Source organism: Diadema antillarum, unplaced genomic scaffold, assembly GCF_040938485.1.
Source record: "Diadema antillarum isolate AM-2024a unplaced genomic scaffold, OU_Dant_1.0 scf00000231, whole genome shotgun sequence".
In the NCBI taxonomy this organism is placed as follows: Eukaryota; Metazoa; Echinodermata; class Echinoidea; order Diadematoida; family Diadematidae; genus Diadema; species Diadema antillarum.
Window position 1 is genome coordinate 1,870,984 of NW_027271120.1, and position 12,504 is coordinate 1,883,487.

Genomic DNA, 12,504 nt, shown 5'->3' on the forward strand with positions numbered 1-12,504 from the left:
ACGAATGAACAAACCAACGGTAACGAAAACATAACCTCCTCCCTTGGCGGAGGTAAAAATGATCACAACTTGCATCGACTACTGTATCTTCCTAGCTTGTACATGTATAATTACAGCACTTCTGATTTGGGGGCGAGCAATTTTCAGAGTTAGGTGGCAACTTTTCAAAAATCGCAATATTCCCCTGTCAGTGTGAACTATTTCACTGAAAATGGCATCAGCAGAAATATGTAAATAGGAGGCATTGAAAAATATGTCAAAATGCACTAGCTTACTTTATACATGTACAATGAAAATAAACTATATTGATAACAGGTTTTTTTTTAACAGGACTTTCGCTTATGTACATTTTTAGCAAGCAGTAGTTAGACGCCTTTGTAAAGCTACATGTATTTGGACAAGGTGATCAACTATAAAGGTGAATAGAACACATGTCAGCCCTTGAAGAGCTCTCCTTCAATAGAAAAATAGTAAATCTGACAGAGTTAATAGGTTTTTGAAGTGGTTTTTATCATTTTTTATGAAAATATATTTATTCCAATAAGGGTATGATTTGTTGTTGCTGGTTTTTTGTTTTGGTTTTTTTTTTTTGGGGGGGGGGTTGTTGTATTGCTTTGGAAGGGTTTCTTTTGTCTTTATTAGATGCTGTCTCGTTCCTCAACCATCATTTTAATTGCTTTTTTCCAAGGGATATGGTTGTTCCCTCTGCGTGTGGATACAATAGAGTTCCTTAGTCTGGCAATTTTACAATGCATGCGTAAGAATACAATTCACGATTCCCTGCAAGCGCACAATGGAAATCACAGCACTCCCACACTTTTCCGCTGTTGTGACTGATATCATCATTCGGCCAGGGTGTGGCTACATTGATGGTACGAGTCAAAGAATCACGTCATAGCCAGCTTCTAATCAACCATTGAACGGTACAGTATAAAGAGATTTTATAATGACAACAAATATTTTTTTTACCGGCCATAACATGTTTTTTTGAGCCAACTGGAACCATCAGACACCACTTACTGAAAAACAAAAATGACAATAACGTATCCAATTGTCATATTTCTTTTTGAAGGAAGTATTAACATACAACCTGTAAACGTTGAGATGAAGTATCAATGGAATTGTAATCAGAGAGATCCTTGAAGAGCAAAGTGTACATGTAAATGAATAACCATTTATAGATGACAGAGAGTTTGCTAACATCTAAAAGTGACTAGATTAACATGCCTCCAGAAGTCCACAAAAGATGTGAAGACAATATAGAAAACTTGTTAATTACCACAGGGTAATCTAAACTACACGTATGACAGAGGGTTTGTTTACACCGACATAAAATGTCAGTTTGGGAAAGAATTAGAAATTCAGCCGACATTGAAGTTATACTTTAAGAGAGCCTTGTAACTAAACGGATAATCCTTTCATTTTTTTTTTCATGCATAGGGCCTACATAGTGTACCATGGCAGCACTGATTCATTTCACACCATGGACCACCATCTACAGTACACACCAGTCTTTACTGTTTCTTCTTTTACCATCACTTCCATGTACTGTAATTACTGACTTCTACTTATACAGGATGTTTGGAGACACTGAAATGTGCCAGCAGGCAGAGCTCTATTAATCATGCAAACAATGTATTGATTTCCATTGAAGTCTCTTATTCAAACCAGACGAACAAAGCCACCAACTCAAATGTAACTGTCCCGACATGACCTAAACTATGACGTATAATTGTATACAGACACACACGGGCACTCCATTAAACACATTAAACATTTGCAGGTATATTGATACATTGTACATCATACCACACAGTTTGTTACTTTATACATGATTTACAGGGTCGTAAAAATTGATGGTTACCATACTTCGACACAAGCAACCTCAAACTTGAACTGAAAACATAGGAACCAAATGCAAGTGGGCAAGGTGCCAGGTTTGTGATGCCCCAAACTGACCTGCATGGGTATAAATGTTCTGCAGCGTTTCCCCACCACGCACTGCTTGCAAGTCAGGCTCTCCGAGTTCTCCCTCTCCCTGAGCGCTGGCTGCATTTCGTTCTCGTCACTTTCGGGACAGCCCTGCCTTCCCATCGCAGATTCTTCTCCTGCGAGAGTATCATCCAATTCCGAGCGATTCAAACGGTATCCTTCCACATGCCGATTGCCACTACTAGAGGTGGTGCATATAGCATTTGTGAGACCAAGCATTCGGCTGTTTTGTTGTGGTTCCATGAACTACTACCATGCTCCACCCAAACACCAGAGCCTTACGCAATCCCACGCTCGAATAACAACAAAACGGCCTTCCTGAATTCAACTTCAGTTCAGGACGCACAGATGATAAGGAGACGAATTCAACCAATGTGAATGGAGCCTGCAGTAACAATACCGGGATATTGCATCACACTGCCAGTAGGGAAATCAGCTGCTCCATGAAACCCCCCATGCATATGTATGAAATTCACACAAACACACAGACACACTCACATACACACCACTACATGCTATGGCTGCTCAGGCTGAAGCAACATCCTTCTTATGGCTATACATGTATGGCTACATTCCCATGCATCCGGTGCTCACTCTTCATGTATGTGTGTGTGTGTGTGTGTTCCTGATCCTGCTGCAAGACAGGAGAGCCAGCACCCTGTTCCACGCCTGATTGGTTGCTTGGTGGAGGCACGACAGGGGGTGTGTCCTCATAAATATTCAACATGTATCATTTTATGATTATCCTAGTCTTCCTTCCAAGCCAGTGTGATTCCCTTATCATGTGTAAAATTCTGATTTCAAAAGGACTTTCAAAGGGAGATTTGGGCAGATGATTAATGCAAAGCGATTTTGATTACGGGTCGGACATGTACAACTTTTTCAAATGCTGAAAAAAGTGCAACCTGAAACTCGTTTGAGCTAGAAGCACATTTCTTAAGAGTTGATAAAGATACAGACAGAGTCGTTTTGAAAGGGGTTTATAGCTTGGACCTAATGTACACATACCCATGCCAACTATATTGCACATTTGTACATGTACGTTATTAAAGGACAAGTCCACCTTCATATATATGTACATGTGAATTGAAAGAACGCAGCAATTTTAAAAGAATACATCAATGAAAGTTTGAGGGAAATCGGACAATCCATTCAAAAGTTATGATTTTTCTAAGTTTTAGTGCCACAATCGCTGGATGAGAAGATTACTACAGCTTGTAATGTCACATGTGTAGATTGATATAAAGAAAAGGGAGTGTGAAGAAAATTGAACATATTTTTCTATCACTTTTCTCGCATAATAAAAGAGCGCTTGACTTGCCTCTTTTAGAACGTAGGTGGAATAATACGACCCTTTGATATGTCAGTGACAAGTCGATGGATAGTGTACTTTTAAAAAAAAGTAAAATTTAGTGAAATTCTCTTTACATTTTTATATCATTCTATGCATAATTTTCATAATTATCATTACCATTACTATAACCAATGTCATCTTTATTGTTATTATTATTATTCTATTTACACTTTGATATGTTTGATAACTTGCATTTGTTGGTTGACTCTCACTTTCATTTTGTTGCCTCTTCTTGGGTTAGGGCTTGCTGCTTGCTCAGCCCCCCTCCCCCCCCCCCCCCCCTTGCTGTTGCTATTTCACTCTTTTCCTTTCTTTATCCCTCTGTCTGTTGTTCTTTATCTTGTCTGATGTTGGCTCCCTATTCATCCTTAGCCTTCAAAGGTTGCCCCCCCCCCCCCCCCCCCCCACGGTCCATGTGATTATCACTGACCCTCTTCTGCCCTTTGTCTGTCCACCCTCCTATAGATCCCCCTCCCTTTACCTGTCGGGCTCCTTGCCCATGACCTCCAACCCTTCCCTTTTGTTTTCTTTGTTCTGTGTCCCTAGCCCTCCCCTGACTGTTCTTGTTGTGTGTAGTCCTTATAATTGTGATTGCTTTCACTGCCTGTTTGTCATTTTGCCTCTGACGAAGATTCTGCTAGGATCAAAAGGTTAGGTCCCTTTTGACTTCATTCTATGCATATGACATCCTAAACTATATGTCTTCTCATCCAGCAGTGACTGTGCAGAAACTTCAAAAATTCATAACTTTTGAACGGATTGTCTGATTTCCTCAAGCGTTCACTGATGTGTTCTACAAATATTGTTTCATTTGTTCAATCCGCAAGCATATGAAGGTGAACTTGTCCTTTAACCTCTGCTCCTGGGGTCAAACAGTGCAATGGAACTGCCTTCCTCTCGACCTGACTTGCGGTGGAGATGAAAAACAACTCGAGAAATGCAGTCTGAAAGGCCTTTGCAAATACGTTTTGATAGTAGGTATTGAAACGTGTTTTGACGGTGGGTATTAAAACATGTTTCCAACATGAGAAAGATGATATACACACAGCCGTAACATCTGATCAAAGAAAGTTTGAACTTACCCAAGATAATCTCACAAGTAAGGAAAGTCATGGACATCTGGTGAAAAGGTTGAGTAGCCTGAGCATATTATCTTTATTGGGATGTCTTCTACTGTACACATGTGAAAGCACATTATTATTACACTGTATTGGGAATTGGTTTCCATACAACAAGAGAAATATTTTATTGTCAACTGCTATGTTAGAGGTATCAAAACTATTGAGATAAAGCTTTAATAGGCCTAGTATACTTAACACAACTGTTTATCTTAAATTTACCAAAAATGCTTAAGAGATGAAATTCAAACTGTTATAGGTGCCATAGGACCAGATATCTACTAGCCATAGCATTAATAACAATGGGAGGGGGATGGGGAGGATAAGCACATCTCCTATGTACAATGTATTGTATCTCATGTTCACTGAACAGCAAATCAAAAGCAGTGGATGCAATGTAAGTACTACAGTGTACTATACAGGGTGGCCCAAAAAGAGCGGAACACCTAAGATCTTTAATTACTGCAATATTGTTGCAAATATTTCATCATTTTGCATGCTATTGGAAAGGCCATTCTCTTTCCAATAGAATGACACCAAGTTCTTTAATTTTAGTTGATGCGTTATGATTTTAAGACCATTTTAGTGAACCCTTGCAATTTTCCAAATGTGATCATTTTGCACTCTCAGAGATATCGAAATCAGCGACAATTCAGCTTGCCATAGTACGCGTAGTGTTCACAATGTGTGGAATGTGGGGCGGACGGTGTGATTTTCATTGTCCGTTATCCATGGGAATGTAACGACCTGTTGGGCTTAATGAGATGCTAAATTTAGATGGAAAATAGCGAGGTTTATTCAAAGGCATGAGTGGCAGTGCTGACGTGAGTTCATGAGTGGTTTAGGAATAAAGCATGTACTTTTAATTAAGTAAACATTGATAAACACAGTGAGAACTGAAAATGTTGCTGTGTCAGTTTATGAACGAATTAAGAGGTATCTCACCCGGCTTGAAACTAGTTCGCGACTGCAGAGCAGTTGCAGAGATGTCTCCGCTATAGTCTACGACTCTGAGACATCTATTGTGAAATTACGGTATCTCCGAGCAGTCGCAAGAAATTTGAAGACACAATTTAACAATGTGGCTGACCGATTTTAAAAATTCTCAATCTCAGCTCTCTGACCTTTATAATTATGTTCAGATGGATGAAAACTATAAAGAAAATCAAGCATAATGAAGATCATGAATTAATTATCAAGATATCTATAAATTTGCTTAACTGGTGCGAGCGCAGATCCAGGATTTTGAAAAAAAAAAAGGGACGCGAATTCGGCTAAATCCACAAGCACCCGGCTTCTTCCCCGAATATTTTATTTTCCATGCCAGCGACGAAAAGCACGAAAGAGGGAGCCGGGGTGGGGTGGGGGGGGGGGGGGGTGGCGTTTGCTGATAGAAAAAAATGGTGATGAAAAAAACTTGCCCTTCGTGTACTTGCTACCCTGTTCACAGAACCACCTAGTGTGCATTTTGTAGAACTTGCCTGGTATGATTCAAGTTTTACTAATCCACTCATAGATACAGATTCTCACTGTATTTATCAATGCATACTTACAATTAAAAGTACGGCCTTTATTCCTAAACCACTCATGAACTCACGCCACTACCAATCACGCCTTTAAATTAACCTCGCTACTTTCCAGCTAAATTTAGCACTTCATTGAGCCCAACATGTCGTCTCATTCACAATGATAATGGACAATGACAATCACACCGTCCGCCCTGCCCACTCTCTCTTCCATTCACAGTAAAGAGCTGTTGTCCACATTCCACACATTGTGAACGCTACTGGTTCTATGGCAAGCCGAATTATCGCTGATTTCGGTATCTCTGAGAGGGCAAAATGATCACATTTTGAAAATTGCAAGGGTTCACAAAAATGGTCCTTAAATCATAACGCATTTACCAAAATTAAAGAACTTGGTGTCATTCTATTGGAAAAAGAATGGCCTTTCCAATAGTATGCAAAATAATGACATGTGTGCAACAATATTGCTGTAATTAAAAATCTTAGATGTTCCGTCTTTTTGGGGCCACCCTGTATAGGCCTACATTGTACAAGTGTCTGTGGTTTTGCACATGACAAAGCAAAAGCATCAGATTACCACCCCTCCAAAAAAAAAAAACAAAACAAAACAAAACAAAAGCAGGCACAACGAAAAAAATAACAATGACAATCGCAGAGAGAGACCTCTGGCAATGTATTGTACCAGGTACCAAAATATTTGCCTAACAATCATGCTGCATGCCAGCAAACTGGAGCATGAACCCTGGAGAAAAGCTTCATTTACATGGTATCGCCACATCCAGTTTGTACACACACAAAATCTGAGCTACAATGTACATTACTAGTGGACTGTTGTAAATTTATGCTAACACTGCTATTGAGTTCTCAATTCAGCTATGCTTAAAACGTGGTAAAAAAACAAAAAACAAAAACAAATACAAGCATACATTGTATGGTTGCACCTACATGTTGTACACCATGATGTGCATGTAAAATCAGTATGTGAGGTGATAACCTGTATCAAAGGGATGTATGTTTTAAGCATCCCTGCTTGTTTTGTTTGTTTTTTTCCGCTACATACGGTTCAGATTAGAATTAATCATTTACATGTAGTACATTTTTGTGCATGTACTTCAAAAGCTGTATTTCTATAGACTATCTAGTGTAGAGATATTTTCACGAATGAGGAGGTCAGACATTCCTGCAAGATTTTTCTTTTCATGATTTGACACTGACGCTATCGTATATCATGCACTAATGCCTGTTTGTACACGATAACAATCAGGTGGATCAGTGAATCGGTGAAAACCAAAATTTGCCAAAATTACACCCCAGCAAAAATAACAGCTCATAGAGTAAGTACTGTAAAACGAGAAATGTCTGCGTGCATTTAATATAATTTCGCAAACTTTGTGAGTGCCAGAATTCGCGAAATTAAAATGCACGCGAAAGTTCCTGTCTACACTATACATTAAAGGGACTGTACAGTACTGGTTGAGGTAGGGATTCATGTTTTGAACATTCCTAAGTGAGATAGTGAAAAGCCTCTTATGAAATATGAAAGAGCATGTAATTTTAAGAAGGATTTAACATTTATTTGATGAAAATTGGTTTTCAAATGGCTGAGATATCCAAAAATGTGCTAAAAATAGAAGGCGACATGCCACAACTTTATTAGGAAATCTTTGTTTCACCTTGTTATTGGATATCTCAGCCATTTCAAAACCGATTTTCATCGAATAAACTTTTGATACCTATTAGAACTACATGCTCTTTGACATCTCATAGAGTGGTTTCTGAATATCTTGCAAAACGTTAAAAGCTAAATCTTTACCTCGACCAGAACTGTACACACCCTTTAAACACCAGTGGCAATTCGCGAAAATTTAATACCACATTAACGGCTGTCGGCTCCAATTCGCAAAAATTTCATGCCATGAATTTATGTACAGTTGTACTGTTTTACCATAAATGGTTTCGTAGTAAACGGTAATTTTTAATATAAAAATAATGATTGTAACTGTTTAACAGCAAAATTTTCCAATATGTTCAGTTGTACAATTTACAGTTTTTGTATGTATTCATGCTTTAGATTTGGGGTTTTTAACTTTTTTTAACAGCAATTTTTTTTCCTAAACTGATTCACCCACTACAATAATCAAATCAGAGTTTCCAACACTTTAACTTAAGAAAAATTGTATAATTGTGAAGTATGTCTAGACAAGGATGGAGAATGATATATGCATCATAAATAGAAAAAACACACACAAAAACACACACACACACACACACACAATCAGGAAAAATATCATGTTCCTACATTTGGTCAGTACAACAATGAAACCTCTCTGTGGTACGTTGCAGCAAAATCTGAAAAACTCCTATGTGTTGATCGCTCTCTCTCTCTCTCTCTCATTTCATTTGTGCAGAGGTTTGACAAGTATGAATTTCAATGAAAATAAACAACAATTTGATTATAAAACAAGAGCCAGATGAAGTCTATTCTAATTCACCAGAAGGGGTAGAAAAAAAACAACCTTTGACAAGCTCACGATGCAACTTTTATGTACAAGTTCATACCTATCTTTAGCAACCTAAAAGCAATTTGCACCAGATATACTGCGAATGGAAAATTCCACTGACACACCACTAAGATCTAACCAATCAGAGAGCTCCATTTAACACACCTCGATGGCACATTCTACCTACATGTGATCACAAAATGTGGGTTCATTTCCAGGGTCATTGTATTGCTACTATGACCACCAGCTGACACACAGACAACCTCAACACCAACTTTAGTGTGTACAATGTACACCTGAGACTAGTTACAAGTAGTCTGCTAGCATTCAGACCCATCCTTCTATACTCACTACTCCATCTCTATCAAAAACCCTTTAACACTGTGCTTTATTCATTGATTGGAGCTTTCTTCATTAAGTGGCACAGGTGGGGGGGGGGGGGGGGGGGGGGGGGGGACTTATTGCCAACGAATGCGGATTACCTAATCCCCCAAATCCCCATTGTGTCACAATAGCCTTTTTGTTGGACTGAGATACCCCTATCAGCTGCACTCTACTGTATTTGAGTAAGCTTGCTATTTAATGCTAACTTTAAAGGAAACTCAAACCCGAAGAGAAATGTGGATTGAGTGAAAGCAGCAACATTAGTAGAACATCAGTGAAAGTTTGAGGAAAATTAGACAATCAATGCAAAAGTTATGAATTTTTAAAGTTTTGGTGTTGGAACCTCTGGATGAGGAGACTAGTAGAGGCTATGGCGTCATGTGTGGACAACAATATTAAGAAAATGTAAAGGGAATGTCACAAAAATTAATTTTTCATGAAAATTACATATTTCATCAACTAGATACTGACATACATGTACAACTGTATGCTAAGGGTAGCAACTATTACCACTGCTTTCTGAAAGCAGTTAGTCAAGTGCTCTTTCAGTATGCTAGAAAAGTGAATTTTTGTGGAATTTTCTCACATATTTTCATATGATATCTCACACATTAAATATGCCATAACCTCTAGTAGTCTGAAAACTGGCGTTCCTGGTTACTACAGCTACAAAATCATGACATAGAATGCAGAAATGCATTTTCTAATAGAGCAACCACTGGAATAGATTTATTGCAATTTACATATGTGCATTTTAGTATTCTATGTATGATAAACAATCTGCAGAGTTATGATCACTGCTATTCTCTATCTCCTCTTGCTGGTAATCTTTTATACCCCGTAATCAACCCTTGTAATAATGTTGATACTATCTAGCCCAGAAAACATTTATGATTCAATTGTAAATACTATACCTTCAGCGTAGTCATGAAAACTGCATTTATGATATACAATGTACATAATCTATCTTCCATGCCAGTATTAAAGGACAAGTTCACCTTCATAGACATCTGGATTGAGTAAATGCAGCAATGATAATAGAACACATCAGCAAAGGTTTGAGGAAAATCAGACAATCCTTTTAAAAGTTATGAATTTTTGAAGTTTCTGCTCAATCACTGCTGGATGAGAAGACTACTAGAGCTTGTGATGTCACATGTGTACAACGATATAAAGAAAATATAAAGAAAATTCAAGATATTTTCACTTTTCTCACTTAGTAAATGAACACTTGACTTCCCTCTTTCAGAAGGCAAGGGGGAATAATATCATCCCTAACATGCGTCACTGACAAGTCGAGGAAATGTGCACTTTTTTTCAAAATGTAAAATTTTGTAAAATTCTCTTTATATTTTCTTTATATCTTTGTATGCATGCGACATCATACACTGTAGTAGTCTTCTCATCCAGCAGTGACTGTGCAGATACTTAAAAAATTCATAACTTTTGAATGGATTGTCCGATTTTCCCCAAACTTCTACCAATGTGTTCTCCTGATATTGCTGCATTCACTTAATCCACATGTACAGACTGTATGAAGGTGGACTTGTCCTTTAAACATACCAAATAAAAAATTGGAGTCTTAAGGACTTCATGTATAGCAGCAAACACCTGTCCTAAAGAGAGTTCATTGGGTCCTATCATTTGTGCGATATTCATTCATCTCTTACTCCTGTTTCAATCTCTTTGAAGCTTTAATATTACTTTTTAAAGAAATACTTCCTATCAAAGATCACTGCAAACGCTCAAAAGGTAAAATGCGGTCCAAAAAACGGCCGCACATTTGGCTAAGCTCTGTACAAATAGTCTCGGCCTGGGCTCAGCCGAATACCGCGATATTGCGGCCATGCTCGGCCCACTGCAAACAGGGTCCTACATGTAAAATGCACACTAACCAGATGGAGCATACTGCACTTTCTTTATTCATTGTACATCAGTTGGTGCTGCACCAAAGCCACTTCTGAGGGGAACTTTTACTGTCTTCAATGGTCCACATTCATTAATCGATGATCTACCAACAGTGATAGCAGCAGCCTCACTGGGTTACATAATAAGATTCTATGCACCATGAACAAGTGTACATCAATGCAAAGCTCTTTGTGCACAACAGTGCAGTAATCATTGACACTTCCCAATACATAGTAAACCCAAGTAGAGGGCATATTTTGTTTTTTTTTGCAGGTTTATTTTGTCTATGAGACTAAAACAGCCAATGTATGTGATATTGAAGGTGAAAATACTATATGTATCTACTGGTATACAGGGTTGCGGCTTTTCTATGTACTTGTAGGGTGTTGTTCTACAGTATGAAAAACCTTTATCGTCATACCTTGGGACCTACAGGGGGCCACAAGAAAAAAAAAATTACAATACTGCATCCCTTGCACATACGCCTCAAGTTCAATGCACAAACTGTATAATGTCTGCCATTAAATTTGAATATCCCCAGAGACTCCAACCCCAAGCACCTTCTGATCAGAAGATTCTCCTGTCTGAAACCCCTTGCAAACGGGAGACTCCAACTTGATGTGCGCGAAGCGCACAGTGCATGCCACGTAAACACCAAAGATTATAAAAGCACACTGAGGCACCGTATCTATCCCGTGTACGTACATACCAACATTCTCTGCATGCGTTTTATGATCTACAAGTGTATGTAATTATATGTATAAACGTAGGAGGGAGGGGGCAGTAGGCGGTAGAGCATCTATTCATACACAGTTCGCTCATCGATGGCAGCGTTGACGCTCAACCAAAGAGGTTCTTATTGCGCTCGACCTTGGATCCCCCTGGATATGTGAAAATTTAATCCCAGGTTCTAAAAAGGTGTTTGGGTGGGAGAAAGATCATTTCAAGCGGGAGAACGGGAGATTTTGCGAAAATTGGGTTTCGGCGGGAGATCTCCCGTCGAAAGCGGGAGAGTTGGAGTCTCTGTATCTCGAGAAATGAAATGAATCTGCCATTTTAACACTGACTACATATGTATACAGGAACTTTGAGGGAAAGGAATGCCCTACGTTAAAGGAGTACCGGTACTTACAATATTTTGTAATTTTAGAGTTAAGTGATTTTTGTTTTAGTCTCCTCACCTTCACTCCTCGAAGTATTGCCTTGCAGCGCTCTCTGATATCGCTAAAAGGACACTGGATGGCGAGCCGTAGCACATTGGCCAGAAAGCGAGTGGAGGCCAAATTCTTGCTGGATGTCGTTTCAATGACCGCTTCACTGTCAGAGCCATCCGTCCTGCCGATTTGGACGCCGTCTCCCGTACCATTCGGCATGCTCTCCTCCTCCGACAGTTCCATGCCGACTTCCTCGATTTCCGACATCACACGCGCCCGCTCGTTGGCATCCCGCGTTGCCAACCGGCTGAAGAGCCATCTCAGCTCTGTCACTGAATTTCTACTCTCGTCCATCATGCGCAGGCTGGACAGTACAACTGATCGGGCTTGCTTTCAGTTGAGTTCTCTTGTCCCTCTCTTGATTCTTAATCTACGGAGATGCATCTGATGTACGTCGGGGTTTCTGGTGGGCCTTCAAGAAAAGATAGGGAATACACTGCATAATTCATAACACACTTTAATTAATAACATAAGTGCAATCCAAAACTGCTGTTATAAAACAGACAT

At 39.1% G+C, this 12,504-nt stretch overlaps 1 protein-coding gene across 1 annotated transcript in view; it reads right to left on the minus strand.

Annotated features, from left to right (window-relative positions):
• Window positions 1-12,504, minus strand: part of LOC139724816 (sestrin-1-like) — an 81,934-nt gene that overhangs the window by 66,843 nt on the left and 2,587 nt on the right. The window contains exon 2 of the mRNA XM_071635940.1: window positions 11,965-12,409. Coding sequence (XP_071492041.1) covers window positions 11,965-12,294 — 330 coding nt within the window. The 5' untranslated portion in view covers window positions 12,295-12,409. The remainder of the gene's footprint in view (window positions 1-11,964; window positions 12,410-12,504) is intronic.